General features: G+C 41.2%; 1 protein-coding gene across 5 annotated transcripts in view; it reads right to left on the minus strand.

The window, feature by feature from the left end:
* ttll11 (tubulin tyrosine ligase-like family, member 11) overlaps positions 1-25,767 on the minus strand; it is a 218,713-nt gene that overhangs the window by 130,708 nt on the left and 62,238 nt on the right. For all 5 annotated transcript variants that reach the window (XM_069887773.1, XM_069887786.1, XM_069887797.1 and 2 more), the window contains one exon: positions 681-1,256. In XM_069887773.1, the coding sequence (XP_069743874.1) occupies positions 681-1,256 (576 nt within the window). The remainder of the gene's footprint in view (positions 1-680; positions 1,257-25,767) is intronic.

Consider the following 25,767-nt stretch of genomic DNA (forward strand, 5'->3'; position numbering starts at 1 on the left):
AAAATTAGTTTATTGTTAAATAAATCCTCTGATAGAAACAGCAATTTCAGTCCGAAATGAGAATCTGGATCAAGGACTAGTGTAACCACCAAATGCACAAACTGCGCAGTTTTCTTAGGCTATCAAATTTTCTCCTGCCTTGAATTCTGCCAAAGACAGATTTCCTCAGCACAATCCTCTCATGTCCATAGTTCCTTTAGCCCTTTGCTGAGACTTCACTGAAAGTGTGAAATGGGTAATTACATTGATAGATCATAGCATTTTGGAGGCCGGGCTAGCTGTCATTGGAGAGTTAAGTAATTTTATTTGATTTTATTATGTTGAACACAAATTTTGACATTTTCAGTCTAGCAGACAGTTTCCAAATTTAGATGAAAGGAATGCTATTGATTCTTTTGCTGAGGGAGAAACATTTCAATGGAGTGCCTTAAAACATTGAGAGTGTCTCATTTTGGTTCTATCAATACATAGAAAATGTAAATATCATTTAATATTTTGCTGCCCTTCAGGTAAGAGATTCCTCAATTTAATTTAACTACAATGGGGATAGCTAAAATATCAGACAGAAGGGAAAGAAACAAAATTGATGACAGCATGCAATTAAACACAACACCTTAAAACTAAAAAGATTTGGTGCTTAAAGTATTATATTAGTGGAATGTCCAATACATACAACTAACCTGGAAACATGTAGGTCCAGGTTTTCCTGAAGGAATATATGTTTGATGATAAACTTTTAATTCAGGAATTAGTGCAATAATGGCCCTAATTACTAATGTAATAATATCAGACCACACTTTCTTCACATCGTAGCCCTTCAGAGAGATCTTGGCCAGAATACTTGAAAAAGTCCTTTTACTTCCTGTGTTTACATTGTCAGAATGGACAAAGTTTCCACTATGAATATTCAGAGAGTAGTTTGTTAAATGCATAAATACACGCTGAAAGTTTTTGCTATTAGGCTCCTGATAGGGTTCTGTACAGAATCTAGATAGTCCATCTTTGGCGATGTAGATCTCCAAAGGATCTATTGATTTGAGCAAGACGTACAATCGAATGTCAAATTTCAGTTTGTCGATCAGAAATGGTTTGCTGATGTATTCCTGCACCACTGCTGGCTTGCTGTGGTGGTTGGCCAACATTCGGATATCACTAGAATCTTTAATGAGGTATATTCCATCACCTTGGGATCCTCCATCTGGCTTCACAATAAAGGTAGGCTTCCAAGATGAATCATTTTCTTTTGACAAACGTACCTATGTGTGAAAATAAAATGATCATTAATAGGATAATTTAATATATTGTCAAAATGTCATCAATAAGTGAATTGTTAGCAGCAAGCAAGTGCAAATTTTACATAAGAGAGACAACATTTCAAGTTTTCAATGCTATTATACACATAATTATTACAATTATTAACATTATTGTTCGGCTCCGAATCATGGGTCCTCTACCGGCACCACCTACGGCTCCTAGAACGCTTCCACCAGCGTTGTCTCCGCTCCATCCTCAACATCCATTGGAGCGCTCACACCCCTAACGTCGAGGTACTCGAGATGGCAGAGGTCGACAGCATCGAGTCCACGCTGCTGAAGATCCAGCTGCGCTGGATGGGTCACGTCTCCAGAATGGAGGACCATCGCCTTCCCAAGATCGTATTATATGGCGAGCTCTCCACTGGCCACCGTGACAGAGGTGCACCAAAGAAAAGGTACAAGGACTGCCTAAAGAAATCTCTTGGTGCCTGCCACATTGACCACCGCCAGTGGGCTGATAACGCCTCAAACCGTGCATCTTGGCGCCTCACAGTTTGGCGGGCAGCAGCCTCCTTTGAAGAAGACCGCAGAGCCCACCTCACTGACAAAAGGCAAAGGAGGAAAAACCCAACACCCAACCCCAACCAACCAATTTTCCCTTGCAACCGCTGCAATCGTGTCTGCCTGTCCCGCATCGGACTGGTCAGCCACAAACGAGCCTGCAGCTGACGTGGACTTTTTACCCCCTCCATAAATCTTCGTCCGCAAAGCCAAGCCAAAGAAAGAAGAAAAAGAAGAATTACCATTATTTATTTCAATCCCAAAGATCACACTAAGCTTTAATTCCATCCTTAAAAATAAAGAAGACATGAATCTCCCCACTGTTTGACTTTTCTGTACTGTCAGTGCAGCTTTCCAATAAATAGCTCATGAGCAACAAGTCAGAATCTTTTCAATTTTAAAATAAGTTAGACTAAAACTGTTGCTTTGGGATTACAGCTAATTCCAGTTATTCCATAAATGCCATAAAGACTGTTCAATTCAATCAACTTTTTGAAGATTTTCATCACCTATAGTTCGATCTAGAAAATTAAATGGAATGATTTCATGTATAAATCAAAATGATATTAAAAATCTAATTATTAAACACAATAGCTACATGGTGTTCTTGTGGTGTACATTTGGACATTTAACTTCATGACATGAAAGGATATGTGAATATAAGCATTGTGCAGATAGGCTCACATTGATACACGTCCAATAACAATTAAGCAGGGCTTGTGTAATTTAAAAGGGACCCATCCTTTGGTATCATTGATGCACAATCTTCTGACTAAAGAAACTTCTCATTTCGGACTGAAAATGCTAACATCTCTTCCAAGCACTGTGCTTACAATTCTCGATGTTCTAACCAGAGGGCAGATCCTTTCAGCTTCTACTCTGGAAGAAACAGCCCCTCACATAAAATAGACCTTGGTGAAAGTGGAGTCTAAAGAGTTTGGGTAATGAAAGGATCATGCTCATCTGTAATTCCATTACTTGCCACCATTGCTGAAATTTTCACAAAAACTCAAGGTATGAATATTCCTTTGAAGGGTCCAACGCAATAGTTTTGTAAAGACAAGGAAATTATATTTGACAACTATAATGGAATCCTAACTTAAAATAAAATAGCTGTATGGTGAATTTTGAGAAGTTAACCTGTAGCTCAGTGGTTCTCAACCTTTTTCTTTCCACTCACGCATCACTTTAAGTATTCCCTATGCCATCAGTGCTCTGTGATTAGTGAGGGATTGCTTAACGAAGTATATGAGTGGGAAGGGAAGGTTGAGAATCACTGCTCTAGACCCAATTGTTCCTGAAATAATTTGCTTGAGAAAAATTGTCATTGGCCCATTTCCTTTGGAGTTATGAAACCGTGCACATAATGAGTCAATTAGATACAATTAAAACAATGGTTTTCAAACTTTTTCTTTCCACCCACTTACCATCTTAAGCAATCCCTTACTAATCACAGAGCACCGATGGCATAGGGAATACTTAAAGTGGTATGTGAATGGAAAGAAAAAGGTTGAGAACCACTGTTGTAGGCAAAGAAATAATGCCTTCTGCACACAACTCACGTTCCTATAATTTCAATTGTGGTCTTTTGTAGTAAATTCTATGAAAACCTACTTTTTTAAAATTAACAGTGTTGGGCTGAAGGATACTTACTGTAATTTTATTGATAATACCTAAAACCACTAAACCATGTATAATAATTTATATTTTTTAAACAATAAAATCCTGTGCTGGGAACATATTATTGTATTAACTATACATCTTTGGCTTTGCTTCGCAGACGAAGATTTATGGAGGGGTATGTCCATGTCTGCTGCAGGCTCGTTGGTGACTGACAGGTCCGATGCGGGACAGGCAGGCACGGTTGCAAGGAAAAATTGGTTGGTTGGGGTTGGGTGTTGGGTTTTTCCTCCTTTGCCTTTTGTCAGTGAGGTGGGCTCTGCGGTCTTCTTCAAAGGAGGTTGCTGCCCGCCGAACTGTGAGGCGCCAAGATGCACGGTTGGAGGCGAGATCAGCCCACTGGCAGTGGTCAATATGGCAGGCACCAAGAGATTTCTTTAAGCAGTCCTTGTACCTCTTCTTTGGTGCACCTCTGTCTCAGTGGCCAGTGGAGAGCTCGCCATAGAACACGATCTTGGGAAGGCGATGGTCCTCCATTCTGGAGACGTGACCCACCCAGCGCAGTTGGGTCTTCAGCAGCGTGGATTCGATGCTGTCGGCCTCTGCCATCTCGAGTACTTCGATGTTGGTGATGAAGTCACTCCAATGAATGTTGAGGATGGAGCAGAGACAGCGCTGATGGAAGCGTTCTAGGAGCCGTAGGTGATGCCGGTAGAGGACCAATGATTTGGAGCCGAACAGGAGCGTGGGTATGACAACGGCTCTGTACACGCTGATCTTTGTGTGTTTCTTCAGGTGGTTGTTTTTCCAGACTCTTTTGTGTAGTCTTCCAAAGGCGCTATTTGCCTTGGCGAGTCTGTTGTCTATCTCGTTGTCGATCCTTGCTTCAGATGAAATGGTGCAGCTGAGGTAGGTAAACTGGTTGACCGTTTTGAGTTCTGTGTGCCCGATGGAGATGTGGGGGGGCTGGTAGTCATGGTGGGGAGCTGGCTGATGGAGGACCTCAGTTTTCTTCAGGCTGACTTCCAGGCCAAACATTTTGGCAATTTCCGCAAAACAGGACGTCATGCGCTGGAGAGCTGGCTCTGAATGCGCAACTAAAGCGGCATCGTCTGCAAAGAGTAGTTCAGGGACAAGTTGCTCTTGTGTCTTGGTGTGAGCTTGCAGGCGCCTCAGATTGAAGAGACTGCCATCCGTGCAGTACCGGATGCAAACAGTGTCTTCATTGTTGAGGTCTTTCATGGCTTGTTTCAGCATCATGCTGAAGAAGATAGTAAAGAGGGTTGGTGCGAGGATGCAGCCTTGCTTCACGCCGTTGTCAATGGAGAAGGGTTCGGAGAGCTCATTGCTGTATCTGACCCGACCTTGTTGGTTTTCATGCAGCTGGATAACCATGTTGAGGAACTTGGGGGGGGGGGGGGCATCCGAGGCACTCTAGTATTTGCCAAAGCCCTTTTCTGCTCACGGTGTTGAAGGCTTTGGTGAGGTCAACAAAGGTGATGTAGAGTCCTTTGTTTTGTTCTCTGCACTTTTCTTGGAGCTGTCTGAGGGCAAAGACCATGTCAGTAGTTCCTCTGTTTGCACGAAAGCCACACTGTGATTCTGGGAGGACATTTTTGGTGACACTAGGTATTAGTCTATTAAGGAGAATCCTAGCTAAGATTTTGCCTGCAATGGAGAGCAGCGTGATTCCCCTGTATTTTGAGCAGTCTGATTTCTTGCCTTTGTTTTTGTACTGGGTGATGATGATGGCATCACGAAGGTCCTGAGGCAGCTTTCCTTGGTCCCAGCAGAGCATGAAAAACTCATGCAGTTTGGTATGCAGAGTTTTGCCGCCAGCCTTCCAGACCTCTGGGTGGATTCCATCCAAACCTGCTGCTTTGCCATTTTAGCAGTTTTAGGAATGCATAAATGGTACATTAACTATTGACTAGTTCCATTTGTTATTGGACATGGAATGAAATATGTGAGGTAATATGTAATTAGGTAAATGGAGGAAAGGAAATTCCCAAATAGTTAAAACGTGTGAGGCAATAGATGACTGCAAATGTATAGTTCTGAATTCCAAAAAAATGAAGGCAGATTATGAGATATGTCAGTTTACCACTTAACTCCACGTGGTCAAAAAGGTGGAAGAGGGGTGAGAAAGAGAGGCCACAGAGAATATCTGTGCCACGTCAGATCCAAGATCCTCTGGATTTGATTGGGGAACTTGGGAGTGCAGTACAACTAATACTCCTAATGAATCTATATCACAATTTGCCCATTCATTTTATGCCCTTTTTAAAAAAGAATCCTAAACTGCATACAATATGTCAACCACATTCTGTTCAACTCAGCTTATGCAGTTGAAGGCTGAGACAGGTTCAATTCAACTTCTTGTAGTGATGGCATATACCTGAAAACAATTGTAATTGTAACTCATTTCTGAAAGCAGAACTGAAAGCATTTGTCTAAAGATGTTGTTTTCAAATAACCAGCAAATGACAATAACTGAAAAAGATCACCAAGATTAAATAACAAAATCCAAACAAACAGAAAAATTATTGTAATGAACTCCTATGATGGCTAAGTGTAGAGAGGGTAATTTTTTGGATCTTCATCCACGCATTCAGTAATATGGTTATTTTAGAACAACAGGAATTCCTCATCTTTCCTTGACCTTGTTGCACTGATTCTATAACTTGTGCAGGTCATAAAGGATCATCCTGTGCAGAACAGTAGAGAGTAATCTTTAATAATGTTCTTTTCAAATCTGTACCAAATAATAATCTTAAACCAGGATTTACATTAACCTCTCACTTTTTCTTTCTTACACTCAAAATTTTGCACCAACTGGAAGAGATGACAATGATCATCGACTTTTCTCATCACCAAATTATTTTTCAATCATGGTTATCAGATTTTGTTATGTAAAAACATTTTCTTGTTATTGAAGGATCTCTTTGAATTGTAGCTCAACCGTTTTTGCTTCTGCTCCTTCGCTAATCTGCTGTAGCTTTTATAGGCACTGAATCTGTGTGAAGTGCTCTGTACTTCATCCCATAATAATCAGAAGCAAATTATAATTGTTGGTTTATCCTTATATGCACATAACATGCTGGCCCTTAATTGAATTCTACATTAAGGGCAGCACAGTTGGCATAACAGGACAACACCTTAACAGCGCCAGTGATCAGGACAAGGGTTCGAATCCTGCACTGTCTGCATGTTCCCCCTGGTTTCCTCTCATCATTCAAAACGTATGGAGTACCAGGGGTTGTAAGGTTAATTGGGCAGCCTGGGATCATGGGCCAAAATGGTTTGGTTCCGTGCTGTATGTCTATATTTTTTTTTAAATGTTTCCTACTGTCCTCATGATATAATTGTCAATAAAGGAAGAAAACCTGTTAAGCAAGCCATTTTTTAAAAAATGCTATCGGTAAAAAAGATAAATCTTTTAAAATTTCTTAAAGCTATTTTAAAAGATTAGAAATTACCTCTAAATGAAGTATAAAACCTTGATCTAGTAACTAATCATGTTTGATTAAAAAACATAGCTAATAAATTTCTGAACTATACTGCCCTGAAGTAGAGCAAGCTTTTTCTAGTAAAGTGCTTTTATTATTCTTGGGATACTCCCATTCCTTTTACATTCAATGAACTTGCTTTGAAATGTAATTATTACTATTTTGGAGGCAAAATCTTCCAGCAGTGATGTATTAACAGTGGTTCATTTTTGAGAGAAATGTTGGCAGGCTATCACAAGCACTCATCTGCTCAACCTTCAGTTGCACAATGAGACCGCTTGCATCCATGTGAAAGGTCAGACGTCAAAGCTGGACAAACCCTACCCACCTAATTGCCACATCAGTTTGCTCCCAGTTATTATAAAGGTGTGACTGATGGGGCTACCAAGTGGCAATTGTTCACCAATTATTGGCTCACAAATACTCAGTTTAGTTTTGTCCAGGATTGCTTGTTTTAAGACCATGACAAAGGCATATTTTGACAAAGCCAGTCAAAATACTTTATTTCCAGATGTGAGGTGAGAGTAATTTCTTTTGAAATCATTTGACCAAATATGGCAATTTAAAAGAACACTGGTACAACTAATGTTAATGGGAATCCAGGGGGGAAAGGATTTCACTAGCTGAATTCATACTTTCCCCAAAGAAGATAGTTGAGGTTGTTGGAGGTCAATCATTTCAGGAACCACAGAAAACAGGTGTAAGGATCCCACAGACCCTTCATAAGCTGCTTCATTAATGGCTTTCATTTTATTATGTCAGAATGGGAATGTTTGCACATGATTAAGAATGTTCAGTTTGATCTGCAGCTCTTCAAAAAATGAAGCGCCTCACGTCTGCAAAACACAATCACATTCAGATATGAGCTGATAAGTGGCAAAAAAAATTAATTCCATCACGTGTCAAACAGAAACCATTTTCAAATAACATTCCCAATTTAGGGCCTATAATTGATTAGAATCACAGATGGACCACGCAAGCTCAGCAGCTCCAATGACTGAATTCTATTCTGATGCCCTAAAAGACCTTCCCACCAGCTATAAGGAACAAAAGAGAAACATGATGGAATACCTTCCACTGCATGTTTAAATGCAACTCTACTGTCAAGAGCAATTTGTCAATAGAAAATGCACCCCACTTAACTCCCCATCTGACACCTGACATATTAATTTTCTCCATCACCTGTGCACTTTGTCCATAGATAGCAAACAACATTCCCAAAAGTTATTTTAATGTTGTAGCAGCCTGCAGCCATCGCCGCAGGCCAGCACAGAAGACGCCGTTTGAACACGGCAATCGAGTGGGCAGCACGAGGCGTCAGCGCCCTGTTCCCATAGGCCACTGCAAAATGGACTTAGCCAACCATTCACTGACGAAGGATCACGTAAGGGTCAAGCAGCACCCAGGGCGGTACAAACCGCACCAGTCGGTGGCGTCGCAGCAAAACAGGCCGATCCAGCCAATCACCGACAGCGGGTCATGAAGACACCAATCAGAGCCCGAAGGAGCACTGGCCATGCCTATCAGTGACATGGCAGCCATGGTCAGCCTGAGTATATAAAAGAGAGCAGCCAGTTCATTAAATTAGTGTCAACTGCGCTCCTTGTGTGTCTCTTATTTCCCTAGCTATAACCTCAAGACACCCCACAATGTCACCTAACTTGTGATCTCTGCTGCCATCCGTCACAAGGGAACACCAGCAGCATAGGTTTCTTTCTCTTCAAGTCACACACTCTACATACCAAATCCAGGAACTCTATACCCAAAGCATTATGGAAGGATCTGCATCAAAGGAACTACAGAAGTGTAATAAGTCAGTGACCAAATTTTATTTTTTTATTTGTTGTTTAAGATCAACAGTTTGTTAGCGTTGAGTTCACTTCTGGAGAAAGTGGTAAACATTAAATATACTTCTTAGCGCCCATGATACGGAGGCACTGCGAAAAGAAAGGAACACGTCTGCACTGAGCTGAGTAAACCAGTAACTGACTATTCAAACAAACCACGCTACAGAAGCAATACTGCAAAATCCCCCACCCGGCTCGCTGGCTCACGGGAGTGACGTCAGCAGACAGTCTCAGAAGTGGCACTTGCTCCCCGCAGTCTACTCTTTAACCTTGGCACTTCTCCACAGTGAGGAGGTGGTCTCTGCGCTATTGTGTGTAGGCTGTGTGCTGTGGCAATTCAGCCCCTTGTGCATGGGGCCAGACCAGACCGCTACACCGTCCCTTCCCAGAATTGCAAACAGTTCTCACAATCTTTGCTTTAGAGTCCTTAGGAGGGTGGCCACGTTGCCACAACCATGGAGCAGAGAAAGGTTCTGTGCTGTCTAAGTGGGCCCATTTCAAATGGCCCATAGTGAACATGTCCTGTCTATCCCCAACATCCAAAGTAAAATCCATCCCATCATTCTTAAGCACTTTGAAAGGTCCATCATAGGGGCACTGTAAAGGGGTTCATGGCTGGCCCCTCCTGACGAAAATAAAATCCAGAGTTTTCAAATCTTCTGGGCATGGCATGCTGTGCGTGGTAGTAGGGAGTGGGCATGGATTGGCTGTGCTGTTCCTTAAACATTGCAGGACATCCATGGCATCTCAGCCAACGAGGTGGGGAGGCCTTCTTTGGGTGCCATGTGGATGCCGAGCAGGACCCATGGGAGTTCGTCCATCCAATTCAAGTGGTGGTGAAAGCGCTCCACCATTCGCTTAGGGGTGGTAGGCAGTTGTGTGGTGTAACTGGCTACCACAGAATTTTGATAGTGTTGACCACAGGGAGGTGGTGAACTGGGCTCCTCGGTCGGAAGTAATATGTGAGGGTACACCGAAATGAGTGACCCACTGCAGCATGAATGCTTGCATGCAAGTCCCTGTGTCGCAGGATGGCATAGGTGACCTCTGGTTAGCATGTGAAACTGTCAACTACAATGAATCTACAATCATCCCTTGGCTGATTGGCAGTGGTCCTACGATGTCCATGTGAATATGGTGGAATCTGTTTCCCATAGATGGGAAGGGTTGAAATGGTGCCTTGGTGTGTCTCTGGGTTTTGGCACGTTGGCATTGTACGCAGGTCTTCGCCCAGAGAGAGACTTCACAGCGTAGTCTGTGCCATATGAAGCGATCTGAGACAAGGTGGACCGTTGATCTGATGGAGAGGTGTGAAAGTCCACGGACTTGGTTGAACACCTGGCGTCTCCAAACAGCAGGAAGGATGGGCCTCGGGCGGCCAGTGGACATGTCACAATGGAGTAGTGGTCCTCTTGGTCAGGAGTGAACTCCTGTACCTGCAGCCCCGTGATGGCCGTACGGTAGGCCTGTGTGTCTGCATCTTTGGCCTGGTCCCTGGCTAGTTGGGCCATGTTGACACCACCCGTAAACTCGGAGATTGTTGAGCATGAGTGTGCGTCTGCTACTACATTGGACGTTCCTGCAATGTGTCGGATGTCTGTAGTAAATTTCGAGATATAGGAAAGGTGGCGTTGCTGTCTAGCCGACCATGGGTCCTAGATCTTCCCCAGCGCTTGCACCAGTGGTTTGTGGTCTGTGTATGCATTGAATACCTGGCCTTCTAGGATGTACATAAAATGGCATATGGCCAGGTACAGAGCTAGCAGCTTCCAATGAAAAGCATTATACTTAAGTTTGGGTGGCCTCAGATGCTTGCTGAAAAAAGGAAGTGGCTTCCATTGTTGATCAACCCACTGCTGCAGTACTGTGGCAACTACTCTCTTGGAGGCATCAGTCATCAATGACAAAGGGGAGTCTGAGTAGACCAAGGGGTGACTTCAGATAGTGCTGTTTTGATTGCGTCAAAGGCTTGGTGTGCTTCAGCAGCCCAGGTGAGAGAAATGATGGTAAAAGTTCACCATCCCTATGAATTCCTGTAGTCCCTTGAGAGAAGTTGGTTTGGGAAAACTGCGGATGGGCTCTACCTTGTCAGGCAGTGGCATGACTCCCATGCTGGTGATACAATGTCCCATGAAATTGATGGTGTCCAAACCAAACTGGCATTTAGTTGGGTTGATTGTTAACCCATGTGCCTGAAGCTTGGCAAAGAGTTGCTGAAGATGTTTCCTGTGTGTTCCTGCATTAGGGCTGGCAATGAGAATATCATCTAGATGGATGAATGTTCCCTCCAGGTCCTGAGTTACCACATCCATAAGGTGTTAGAACATCTGGTTTGCATTTTTTAGGCCAAAAGGCATATGCACAAATTTGAAAAGTCTGGATGGGGTGATGATGGCAGTCTTTTGGATGTCATCAGGGTGTACTGGGATCTGTTGGTATCCTTTAATCAAAGGAGAAAATACGAGTTCTCTGGAGTTCAGTGAAATCTTGCATATGGCATTAGATACTGGACTGGAACTGTTGCATCATTTAGCCGCCGATAGTCTCCACAAGGGCGCCACCCTCCAGAGTTCTTGAGGACCATACGTAGGGGGGAGGCCCAAGGGCTGTTTGAGCGGCGGACGATACCCAACTCCTCCATAGTTGCAAACTTGGTTTTGGCCAGGAGGAGCTTGTCCAGGGGAAGTCATCTGTCCACATGTAAACTGGTCTTAATGAAGTGCTGCACACCATGTGCAGGTTCCATGTCATGGAAATTGGCCAGTAGGGAAGTGTACTCGTTCTGGTTGGAGGCATGGACTCCCATTGACTGGAAACTTTGTTGGTGTACGGTGAAGGGAAAAACCTGGAAGGTTGCCGTGTTCCCTAGGTGGCACCTGGTTCAATCCACCAGCAGTTCGTTTGCTCACAGAAAGTCTGCCCCTAGGAGGGCCTGACCCAAGGAGGTGACTGTACACTCCCATCAGAAAACTGTGTCCTTGGCATGGATAGTCACTTGGAGTTTAGCTGGGAATCATAGAACCTTTGGCTGCGTGCAAGGGGAAACCTTGGGGGTTCTTTCTCCGCTTGAAGAATGTAGGCAATATGAGGCTAATCTCAGCACCAGTGTCCATGAGGAACAGTTGCCCAGTCTTAAGGTCTTGTAGGTACTGGAAGCCTTTACTGGTGGTAACTGCCGAGGCCACTAACGACGGCCTGCTTGGTTGTTTCCCAGTGTCCAGTTGGGTGTGTATCTGGGGAAATTACAGAGGGGTTGCAACGTCAGGCATTACAGCCCCATCAACGTTGGTAGTAGCAGTAATCAATAGTCTTGTCAGGTCGATCACCGTGGTGTGTCTGAATGGAGAGGGGGGCCTGCCGGTGTAGTAGTACCCACCATGCAAATAGGCTGGACATGGATTGAGTCCGGCTGAGGGGTTCAGAAAAGCCAATTCGCTTCCTTGGCCATGAGGTGTAGGTGAGCACAGTTCATATTAGAGATAGATGAGGCAGCGTGGACTCATAACTTTAACAAGGATAGGGCTTCAAACAGGAAACACTTGGTGTGTCATATGCTAATGCCACTAGCTCCTGTATAAGGTTGTGGTTCTGTAGGCCCTGTGAGTTAAGTACGCAAACAACCTGTTTGTTCCGCCTGAGATCGAAACAGCGGAGTAACAACGGACGAAAGAGGGTATACTTGCGTTCCATGTGCGGGTTGGGTGGTTCAAAAAAAAAGCTGACTCTTGCTGCTGTGACTGGATCCAGGACACTGACAATGTGCCTCAGCTAGCTGCAGCCAACTGCATGGCTGGTTGGCCAAAATGGTGGCAAGTGGACAACCACGGCATTCATCATAGCCGGGGCGGGAGCAGAAATGGCCGCGACTGTGGCAGCTTCATCTCTGGCAGCTTCAGGAGCTGCTGTAAAGCCGTAGGGCCCATGGTGCTATGTGCTCAGTAGGTCTCAAACCATTGAAACCTATGCAGGGTCACCAATGTAGCGCCCACAATACGATGGCGTTGTGAAAAGAAAGGAACACATCTGCACTGAGCTGAGTGAACCAGTAAATGACTTTATTCAAACAAACCGCACTACAAAAGCAATTTGCAAAGCCCCCCCACCAGCCACGCTGGCTCACGGAGCGGCGCTCGCTCCTTGCAGTCCGCTCTTTAACCCTGGTGCTTCTCCTCAGTGAAGAGCCGGTCTCTGGGCTGTATGCTGTGGTGATTCAGCCCCATGTGTACGTGGCCGGACCAGACCGCTACACATCCATAATAAAATTGGAAACAGAGGACAAGAAGAGGGCAAAAAAAAATTTTAATAAAATGGTCTCTAGTGCTCTGTGATATTTCTTCATGCAAGTAGGACAACCCTTTTCCTGAGTTTACCTCCCTTCTCTGCCAAAAATCAAGCTGCCCACCCAACTTCTCAGTACTTCTTTTGCTACACTTGTTGGGAGCTTTTCTCTGTGTGGTATGCTTCCACCAACTTCATACAGTTCATGCAAGGTTCAAGGGGAATCAGGAATGAGAGTTCAATTGGCCTGAATCTCAAAGTGCTTGGATTTCATCTTGGTAGACCACATGCTCATCTCTCTCCACATGTTACCAACAATATTCAAGATATCACACCAGAATTCTCCAGTAGCTCACATTCTCCAACATGTGGACATTTAATGAAGATGACAAACATTTAATAGTCACTTCCATAATCTCAATATGTGGTATAAATTTACATAATATGACCCAGGGGTCAAATGTGTTTACTGAATTTATTCACAGCTACATGGCCAGAAATTAAAAACATTTTTTTTATGCCTTTACATCCACCAAATACAGAGACAATGAAGTTTTAATACAATAAAATTTGGTTGATAGTTCTTAGAACCAAGATTAAATGTGAAAGCTGTGTTGAAACATTCCAACCAGCAGGCATTAATGATGGTTAAGATGTTAAATACTAATCAATTTATAGCTTCAGCTGAAGTTCAATTTTTGCTATGTTTTCAAGACATTGTGCCTTCCTTTTTAAAAATTTAAAAAAATTTTTCACACTATGAACCATATTAACCAAAATACACACAAACATTTTCCTCTTGAATATACACAGTGTCATTTTCTCCCCTTTTTCACCCCTCCCTTCCCTCCCTCCTTCCCACCCCCCCCCCCCACCCACTACACTTTCAACATATACAATACATTAAACCCATTAAACAATGTCATCACACAATGAAAATAAACAAGAAAATTGTGTCATCTACTTTTACATACTGGGTCAGTTCATTTCGTCTTCTTCTCATTCTGTCATTTTAAGGGGTGGAGGTCCGCAGTAGGCCCTCTCTGTTGCGTTCCATGTACGGTTCCCAAATTTGTTCGAGTACTGTGACATTGTTTCTTAAATTATATGTTATTTTTTCCATAGAATACATTTATTCATTTCTATGTACCATTGCTGTACTCTCAGGCTCTCTTCTGATTTCCAGGTTGACATTATACATTTTTTTGCTACAGCTAAGGCGATCATAATAAATCTTTTTTGTGCTTCATCCAAATTGAGGCCTAGTTCTTTACTTCTTATATTACTTAGAAGAAAGATCTCTGGATTTTTTGGTATGTTATTTTTTGTCATTTTATTTAATACCTGATTTAGACCTTCCCAAAACTTTTCCACTTTCTCACATGCCCAAATTGCATGTACTGTTGTTACCGTTTCCTTCTTACAGCGAAAACATTATCTGATATTGTTGGGTCCCATTTATTTAATTTTTGGGGCATGGTGTATAGCCTAAGTAACCAATTATATTGTATCATACGTAACCTCGTGTTTATTGTATTTCTCATAGTTCCGGAGCATAGCTTTTCCCATTTTTCATTTTTTATCTTTATGTTTAGATCTTGTTCCCACTTTTGTTTGGGTTTACAGCTTATTTTATCATTCTCTTTCTCTTGCAGTTTGATGTACATGTTTGTTATAAATCTTTTAATTATCATTGTGTCTGTAATCACATATTCAAAGCTGCTTCCTTCTGGTAACCTCAACCTTCTTCCCAATTTGTCCTTCAAGTAGGTTTTCAGTTGGTGATATGCAAACATTGTACCGTGAGTTATATCATATTTGTACTTCATTTGTTCAAAAGATAATAAATTATTTCCCAAAAAACAATTTTCTATTCTTAACCTTTCCTTTAGAGAAAAGGGACATTTTGCCTTCCTGACACATCTTTGCAAAGGGCATTGCATTCACACCTACTGTGAATATTGTGCAAAATGTTGTTGCTGCAATTAGGTGTTAAGTGGCCACAGAACCTGACACGAATAAGATATTTATCTTGCTGTTAATGTGAGCCCCAAGGTGCCACTGCAATTCCTCTCAGGGAAGGTTCAGTGGCAGAGCATTGTGCTCCGCCACTTCGCATGAATGTAATGCCGCTGCAAGCGACTGGCTAGGGGTGGGCTGATGTCATCACTGTGATGCTGTCAGCCCTCAACCCATCTCACTTTTCTGTCTCCCACTCACTCACCCCCCTCCCTCCATGATCCCCTCAGGGAAGAGACGGCTAGGGCAGGCTACAACAGGCCCACCGGCCACTTTGGCCTCCGTCACTTCACTAGTCACTTCGGCCTTCGGGGCCGCTCATCGGTGCCAGCGACTCAATATGCAGCAGAGCAATGGCCGTTCACCCTACCCATAATCCCCCATGCAGCTGAAACTGTTTTGGGAAACAGAGTGGTTTCAGCACCATGGGGATTATGGGTAACAAAGTTGGCCATTGCTCAGTGCATATATATGGTGTCATGGCACCAGGAGCCATGCCTCCAGAATGCCACATCAATGCCACAGGTGCCTCCAGGCTGAAAGGGACAACAAAGCAGGCTTTTCTGGGCCTGCATGAAAAGGCAAGAAATGATGGGTCACATATTGTAAACCTCAGCAATTTTATACGAAATTATGTAAATCAGAATCCGGGCAGGAGGATAATAAAATAGATCAATTTTTAACTCAAGTAAATTTACCTAAATTAACTATGGAAGTCCAGAAAATATTAGGAACTTCTTTTACAATTACAGAGGTAGCAAGAATTATAGCTTCTTTACAGAATAACAAATCCCTGGTGAAGATGGATTTACATCAGAATTTTATAAAGATTTTAAAGATGTGCTGATTCCTGTATTTAGAAAGTTTTAATATAATTCAAAGAAAATGGAAATTTATCTGAATCTTTTAAGACTGCAAATGTAAGAGTAATTCCAAAAAAGGTAAAGACTCATTAATGCCATCATGTTATAGATCGATATCGTTATTGAATGTGGATTATAAGATAGTGGCTAAATTAATAACAAATAGGCTGGAAAAATTTTTACCAAAACTAATCAACAAGAAGCAAATGGGATCTATTAAAAAAAAAGAAAATCAGTAGTCAATGTAACTAGCTTAATTCACCTAGCCCAAAAGCAGGAAAATTTATGTTGTAATATCTCTTGTGGCAGAAAGGGCATTTGATAGAGTACAGTGAGACTTTCTTTTTAAGAACCTTCTTAAATTTGGTTTAGGGCATACATTTATAAATTGGATAAAAGCATTGTATATTGATGCAAGAGCAGTAACAAATGGGTTTACATCTGATTGTATTAAATTAATAAGATTAACAAGACAGGGCTGTCCATTATTGCCAACTCTTTTTCTATTAGTGATTGAACCACTAGCCAAACTTAATAGAACAGATTTAGATATCAAGGGTATTAAAATAGGAACTAATAAACATAAAATTAGTTTATTTGGAGATGATGTGATTATCTATTTGACAGATCTGGTAAATTCATTAAATAAATTATATATGTGACTAGAACAATATGGGGTAGTTTCAGGATACAAAGTTAATTGTAACAAAAGTGAAATTATGTGTAGACAAAATACAAAATATAAATGCTAGACAGAGGGATAAAATGTTTGGGAATTCAAATTGATAATTACTTAGAAAATCTTTTTAAACTTAATTATGGGTCATTATTTAAGAAAATTGATGAGGATTTTTTTTTTTAATGGATGGATTTACCAATTACATTAATTGGATGAGTAAATGTATTAAAATGAATATTTTTCCCATGAGTGCAACATTTATTCTAATTATTTCCTATTGATATTCCTAAAAAAATTTTTCGAGGATCTAAATAAAATTATATGGAAATTCCTATGGAAAGGTAAAATGTTGAGGATTTCTATGGAAAAGTTCATGTGGAGATTTGAATTTGGAAGCTTACATCTTCCAAATTTTGAATATTATTACAAAGCAGCCCAGTTAAGATTTCTTTCTTCCTTTTTTGAGGAGGGAGAAAAAGTGGCTTGGGTTACTATAGAAATGAATAAGATAGGTGAAAAAGAATCTGAGGAATTTTTATATAAATGGAATGAGACATTATTAATGTGAGAAGTAGGTACACCAACATTAAAACATTTGGTTAGAGTGTGGCATAAGGTACATAAGTTGATGGGTTTTAAGAGGTAAGGATTAGGGAGGATGCCACTAGTGCAAAATAAATTGATCCCATTTACATTGAATAATATAAATTTTATTAACTGGTCAAAAAAAAGGAATAAAGTTAATTTAAGATTGTTATCAAGATAGCTATTTAGTTACATTTAACCAATTAAAAATTAAATATAGAATACAAAATACAATATTTGGATATTATCAACTAAAAGCATATTTACGAGAAAGATTAACCGCCTCTTATATACTGTTAGAAAATGATGAAATAGAAACAGTAATAAAAAATCTAAATATAAAAAAGTTAATATCTGTGATGTATTTATTACTTTTAAGAGGAGTAAATAAGAAAGATTTATATAAATCAAAACAAAGATGGGAAAAGAATTTGGGTATAAATATAACTGATGGAAATTGGATACAAATGTTATGACAGTATGAAAAATACAATAAATGTCAGATATAGAATGGTACAGTATAATTTTATACATCAGTTATATTTTACACCATAAAAGCTCAATAGATTGAATTTAGATATTTCAGATAAGTATTTTCAATGTAACCAGGATACAGGTACTTTTTGTTTTAAACATTCTACATGTACTCTTTCTGGACCAATTTAATAGATTTTCTTCAACAGGTAATGGGTGTTAAACTCCTGAGAAATTCTATGCAATTTCTTTTGGGAGATATTTCACAGATTAATCCAGATTTAAAGTTGGATTGGTTTCAAAAGGAATTTTTAAAAATTGCACTGGCAATTGCCAGAAAATGTGTAGATGTTTCAAGGAAATTGAACAAGGACTTGGTATTAGATACATGGCATAGTGAAATGTGAAGTTATATACCCCTGGAAAATATTATGTACAATTTAAAGAATAAATATGATAATTTTCTGAAAATTTGGTTTCCATATATGCAAACAATTGGTGTTATAATTTATAAATATTTATATTAAGTTCATTGGTAGACTATGATTCAAACTTTGTCACTCCCCGGCCTCACCTTATAGATATATATATATATATATATAGATTTTGACCAAGAACTATATACTATATGGTAGTGTTTTAGTTCATCATGTATTTTATTGGATATACTCATAGTTGTAGAGGTTAACATAATTAGGTCATAATTTAGTTATAAGGTAATATCCAGTATTGTTTATACAACTAATCTATTTTGTTTTCTCTTTCTTTTTTCTTGCTTTCTTGGGGCTTTTTTCCTGTGTGGGAGGGAGTGACTTGGGGGGTGGGGGGGGAAGTAAAAATAATAAAATAGCATGTATTGATTTTGATCTATAGTAATTTGGCTATGTGTGTACTTTTTACATGCCTATAAAATTAATTTTGAAAAAGAAAGGTACAAAATATCTTTTCATTCGGCTTTTAGCCGGCTTCCATGTTTCAGGTAATCTACAGTACCAAAGTCTGTCTTTGTGTTTTGAAGACACAGAGGTTAAAAGCAAAAGAATCCCCATGGATGCACAAATAACATATTATTTTCAGTCAAGCTGATACCAACCATTAATGCAGATTTAGATGCAGATGGTTTTTAGTTTACCGTTTGCTGGGAAAATAATTAAAGCTCACTCAAATTATTATTGCAACAGCTGATGAATTGTTAAAATTAAATTTAGACTTTTAAAAAAAATTTCCACCACATTTATCTCTGCATTATAGAACATTATTGAGATAAATAAAAAGGATTAAATTTTGCATCAAAAAAAGTAACTGATCCATGCTGATGAAATGTTAGCTCCATCTCTGGAATTAAAATATGGATCAATTCACTGTGTATGTGTAATTAACATTTCAAAAGAGCACCATTTGGAATAGCAATACTTATTCTCTCATTTCTGTTACAATATTGTAATGTTTGTTCAAGTCCCTGCAACATCTGTATTGTTTCATTCTTTCTCTTTTCCAAAACATCATGAATAATAAACCTTAATAACTTCATCCTCCTCAAAAATCAATGGCAGCTTAGTTGAAGTGATGCGAGTAAGATCAGAACTGAGACTTGAACCAAGATTACTATATTGTAACAGAAAGTTATGTTGTTAAGTAGTATTATAGTTATATGCACGATAAATTATTTGTATTTTGTGTTAAAAACAGACTGTACAACATTAATGCACCATCACATCCATGACTTCAGCAAATTCTGCCTAACTCTTGGTTCAATTTCCTGTGTTTATATAGAATCTTTCTCAACATTGGGTCATTTCCCCCGAAAACAGATTTACTGCTCATGCAATATTTCAAAGTGAGTCCAGGCATTTTTCATATCCACCCAAAAGAGGAGATGGGTCTTTATGTTTAAGATCATTTCTAAAAGCAGGCACATCCAATAATGTACCACTTCCTTGATTTATATTTTGATTTTATGCCCCTGGAATAAGTTTGGAATTTGAACCCAGGAGGCTCTGACTCAGACATGGGTACAGGTATTACAAATAAAGCCACAAACGCTGCTGTGTTTTCATGATCCTATACCACCCACCCATTGATTGGAATTTTAAAATTGCACACATTTTTACTATTTATTTTGCCAGAAAAAAAACATGAATGTCACCAAATAGTTTCTGGATAGAAGCAAATTGGTAACAAGTGGGGAGAGGCAAAAAAATCCTAAAAAATAAGTGATATTTTGTTTGGACACCATTTGATGTTTGGATGTACAAATGATTATAAAGATGTACCAAACACACTTTATAGAGAGCAAGATATCCATGTATCCATCTACCATGCTCTGAAAAGAGGAATAAATCAAGATGATCAAAAAATGAAAAGCATGTTCACAATATAATTTTGATATTGATAATGCCTATGGAATCTTCAATAATAAACCTAACAAAATAGCATTGCAAAATATTGTTTCCTTCAATAAAGAAGGATTAATTCCTAATTAGAAGATCATTTTTGATTGGTACACTCCAACATCATAATTTGTCTTTATAACTTCCATCTTACAGTGAAATCCCAACAGTTCCAGTTAAATTACCTTTTTTTTGTTAATCAATACATTTTCAAGCAAGGATTCAGACAGCAAATTAAGTGCAGTTATTCATCACTGATAAAACTGAGATTCACTTCACTTTTGAAATATCTATATAAAGAAAGTGTAATATTGGTATTAATTTGACATCAATGAAAATTCAGTGTCATAGTAAACTAAAACAGTGACAACAACACCATCTACAAATTTGCTGACAATACCACAATAGTGGGTTGTATAAAGAAAGGGAATGAGTCAACAGACAGAATGGATGACAAAAAGCACATCAATGCCTCTACTTCCTCAGGAGTTTACAGAGGTTTGGTATGACACCAAAAAACCTGGCAAATTTCTACAGATGTGTGGTGGAAGGTGTGCTGACCAGCTGCATCATTTCTGGTCTGGTATAGGAACACCAAGGCCCCTGAGTGTAAAGCCCTCCAAAAGGTAGTGGACACAGCCCAGGACATCACAAGCAAAACCTTTCCCACTATTGAGTGCATCTACAGGGAACAAAAATCATCAAAGACCCACACCACCCAGCATAAGCTCTGTTCTCATTACTGCCATCAGGAAAGAGGTATAGGTGCCATAAGTCTCACACCACCAGGTTCAGGAACAGCTGCTACCCCTCCACCATCAGAATCCTCAATGACAAAGTCAATCACAGACTCTTACTTGTGCACTTGATTGATCTTTGCACAGTTGTTTACATTCATTATTTGTTAATAGCTCTTTTGATTGTTTACAGGTTTATGCTGTGTACAGTTTACTTTTGGCACTTCCACAGGAAAAAAGGATCTCAGGGTTGTATGTGATGTCATGTATGTACTCAGACAATAAATCTGATCTGAAAACTTTCTGTAAAATAGAAATGGGAAAAGGATACATCAACAAATAATAGTATTAATTAAGAAACCCAAAACTACAGATGCAGGAATTGTGTCCAGATAAATAAATACTGGAGAAATTTAGTACATCAGACCGCATCCGTGGGTAGAAATGCTCAGTAAATGTTTTGAGTCGGGAGCCTTCATCAGGACTCAAAATTTTGATAAAGGTTCCTGTGGAGTTCCTCCACCATTTTTTTTGTCTGCAGAGTATTAATTTCAATGTTATTTTTTAAATATACAGTCATGTGCCGCATAACATCCGTTCAGGTAACATCTGATCGCATATGCGTCTGTAGTCCTATAAGGTTATAGTACAGTTCAGAAATCCTGATCGGAGAACGGGACATAGCAGATGTAATGAACGCAACAGCTTCCCGCATGCAACATGTGTACTTCATGTCTCTTGTATACGAACAGATTGGGCTGCCACATGTATAATGGTACAGTACATATATAACCTATAATGCATAGGTCTTGATAGTCAAAATGAACACCCATGTTACTGGTTTATGTATGTACTGTACTTTCTATCATTATTTTGATGTGAACTTTCCCTGCTTACAAAAAGTTTACCACATAACAGTGAATGCTTCGATTTGTAGGCAGCCACATCCAATCTCGTGTATCACGTATCTCTTGATTGTTGTTACATTATCTCTCTTTTTAATTTTCTTTTGAGAATATTACCGTGAAATGCATCATGGCTCCCAAATGCAGCAAAACCAGTTATAGTGATAGCAGCAGCAAGAGGCGAAGGAGAAGCATCAATATGGAAGTGAAACAAAAGGTTTATACTTATCAATTAACAACACAAAGGTGGAGAGAAGAAAAAAAATCAGTGAATGTTATTCTCGCGATTTAGGCATGCAGGACTTAACAATCCTCAAAAACAAAGAAAAAATTCTCCAAGCTTGTAATGGAGGATTTAGACTAGCTTATGAAAGAAGGGATGCAGTTGCATCAGAAAACATAATCTAAATTCCACCATGGGACCCTAGACCAGCTGATGCAAGAAGGGATGCAGTTGAATAGGAAGACATTATCTAAATTTATACTATGGGGGCCCAGGGATGGATATGAATCAGTAGACATTATCCAACTTCCACCATGAGGCCAAGAGATGCAGTTATCTTTTGTTGGTCTCAGACTATTAGGAGACCTTGAAGATAATTAAATAATTTGTTCAAAGATATAAAATATGAAATAAACAACTTTTGGGTAATATAAGCCATGGTCCCACTGCTGAAGTTTGAGACTCTCCAAGAGGTGGCAACATCTCTCAGCAAGAAGAACTTCAAGATTTCAAACCGACGTTCCAGTCCAGGGAGGTGGAGAAGCTGCTACCGGCACCCAGACAACCTATTACAAGTGTGCAGTCGTTGCCTCGCTTTGGCAGTTGGGACCAGTATAATTGATAAGTATAATTGGGAAGGGCTTGCATGTTGTAGTGTGAATTCAGCTTTAGATTTAGTAATAAAGACTTGTATAAACTGAACTGCTCTCGGTGTGTGTGTGTCTATTTTCTTTTGGTAGCTTGAACACTGTGACCAATCTAAAACAAACAAAGTGAGAGGTACAAGTTTACCCAAGACAATTGGCGTAGTCGAGCAGGATTGGTCTCAAGATGTTTCGCCGAAAGAAGGAGGTGAGCCCTGAGCAGTTCTTGATTCCAGGATGGACTTCCAAAGACGATGGGTTTGGCATGTTGGCCAATACCCTGTCTTTGTTGGGACCACCCCTCAGTTGGGATGAGGTTAGATCCATCAAGTGCACCTCTGGGAGAACGGGTTGCCACTCTCCTTCGAGAAAGTAAATTTCCTGTTAAAAAGGGGATGCTGACGGACGGTTTTTGGCTGCTGGCCACAGCCTTACACCACTCTGTTCAGCATGAAGCAGAATCAGTTCAGCGAGAAGTAGAATCTCAGCGTAAGAGAGAGCAACTAGAGGAGGAGCTAGAAGCCCTGCGACAACGCTGTTCCATGATGAGTAAGATTGTTTGCACCAGTCAGGACCGAGCCAAAGAATGGGAGGATAAGCATGTCCAAACGATCTGCCGTAATATTAAACTCCGGCAGCAGCTCTGTGCAGATAAAGAAAGGCATGGAGTAGAACCCGATCCACATCGTATTCGTGCCATGATAAGGAATGGCGACGATCCTGATGTAATTGATGAATGGGATGGGAATATCTGGAAAGATGACTATGGTAATAATGCAGATACTCCTCAGCATGTGTCTAACATACTACCCTCTCCACCTGCTGTTCACGCCCGCCCCATAAGGCAGCAGATTTCCCAAACAGATGAAAGGGGGGATGATGTAAGGGAAGAGATTGAAGGGATAGATACCCCGTTCTCCCAAGAGGACCCAGGGGAAAATACCCAAACCCCTGCTTATGCTCAATGGCCCACCCCCTCTACGGGATGGCCTAGGCCTCATCCCGTCCACTGGGCAAAGGACCCTGTGGGCCAAAGTGGGAGCAGAGGTCAAGAGCAGTCAATGATACGCGACTTCTCTATAAAGGAGCTGGCTGCCATTGGAGATTGATATAGGCAAAAGGCGGGAGAAAACTGGCAGCCTGGCTCCTGCGTGTCTGGGAGCAAGGAGGGGGTAACGTATATTTAACCCCTGAGGAATTGTTGGGATTAGGAACATTGACAACTGATATCCGGGTCACTGCTGAGCTGCGGGGTAGAGGGAGAGAGGTGGATTACTTCCCACTCTAGGGGATGCCCTGCTAAAAGTATACCCATCACCAGTAGATTGGGATATACATTTACAGAACAATTGGGGCACCCCAGAGGAGGGTATAGCAGTAATTTGCCAGCAGGCCCTGCCTCTGCCTTGTATGCAGGGCATTTGAGGCTGTGGGTACATGGAGGGAGCCTTGATGAAGAGATATTCACGGCTGGAATGCATACCAGATTGGTTCGTTCCGCCCAACCCACTGTACGGGGACTGGTTCTGTCCGTAACTAGTCCGCTAATTAGGCACCCTGTGTCTGAGGCGGTGCAGGCCTTATCTGGGCTTAGAGAATTAGAGGTGGGAGGTAAAATCCACTCACGTACAACCCGGGTTAAATCAGACAAGCAGGATGAAAGGGGAGGGGCTGCTGTTAATAATGGACCGACAAGGAAGGACCTTTTTCTAACCTTGTTAAAGTTAGGCATACCTAAAAGTGATATTGCTGGGAAACCTACTGCAGTCCTTTATGCCCTTTATAAGAGGAAGGCAGGGGAACATCTTCCCCAGCTGTTGAGTCCTCCTGGCCCAGCTGTGTCTTCTCCTCCCACTGAGCCAGCTTCTCTTGTTCCAGTTATCCGTGATAGATACAACAAATGGTTAAAAAGGCCTGGAAGCCCCCGAACCCTACTAAAGCATAAGGGTGTGGGCAGGGCCCCCGTGTCTACTCCATTGAGATACAGCGGATACACGGGAACCCATGGCCCTACATACTGTTAACAGTGCATTGGGGTGGGGGTAATGACCGCCAATATTTGGCCTTGGTCGATACCGGTGCGGAGCACTCGGTGATTCCATGTAACCCTGACCTCTGGACTGGACCAACATTTCGAATAGAGGGGATGGGAGGAGCGATCACCCTGGTGAAGGAAATAAAAGTCCGTGTCTCGGTGGTTGATGGCCCTTCCCCTATATGGTTACATGCCCTGGTGGCTGCCACTGACGAGTGTATCCTGGGTATTAATATGTTGGCCGGTACGGCCCTTAATACTAGTCAAAGGGGATTTGCATTTGGAATTCGGACTATTACTAAAAGATTAGTGGTGGGTCGGGCTAAGTGGGATCCTGTGATGGTGCCTCCCCCCCCCAAAACCAGTGTGCATTCCACAATATCGCCTCCCCTGGGGGGCAGGAAGAGATTACTGCCACCATCGATGCTCTGCAAGAAGAAGGGGTAGTGAGGCCCGCAACGTCGCCCTTTACTAGCCCTGTTTGGCCAGTCCAGAAGCCGAATGGCTCCTGGAGAATGACAGTTGACTATTGTTTTTTTGAACAAACATGCCCCACCACTTGCTTCGGCAGTTCCGGACATTGTTACCCTTATTGAAAACATTGCTACTGGGAACTCAGGAACATGGTATGCTGTCATTGATCTCGCTAATGCCTTCTTCAGTATTCTTATAGACGAGGTCTCACAGGATCAGTTCGCCTTTACCTGGAAGGGGTGCCAGTATACCTTCACCCACCTCCCTCAGGGCTATGTACACTCTCCCACTATTTGCCACAGCCTAATTGCCCATGATTTGGAGACGGTGACAGCATCGCCTTCCCTCTCAATTCACCATTATGTTGATGATGTGATGATCCAAGGGGCCACAGAAGAGATAGTACAGGAAGGTATGGAGAGTGTCCAAGATACTCTGATGCAAAGAGGGTGGGCCATTAACCCCGCCAAGGTACAGGGCCCGACCCAGACAGTTATCTTCCTTGGAATTCAGTGGCATGCTGGAGAACAGGTGGTTCCCGATAAAGTTCGCAATAAGATCACAGTCTTGGCCACTCCCACTAACAAAACAGAGAACCAGCATTTCCTGGGATTATTGGGATACTGGCCACGCCATATTCCACACTTGGCATTGCTTTTACGTCCTCA

The sequence above is a fragment of the Narcine bancroftii genome, chromosome 1 (assembly GCF_036971445.1).
Source record: "Narcine bancroftii isolate sNarBan1 chromosome 1, sNarBan1.hap1, whole genome shotgun sequence".
NCBI lineage: Eukaryota > Metazoa > Chordata > Chondrichthyes > Torpediniformes > Narcinidae > Narcine > Narcine bancroftii.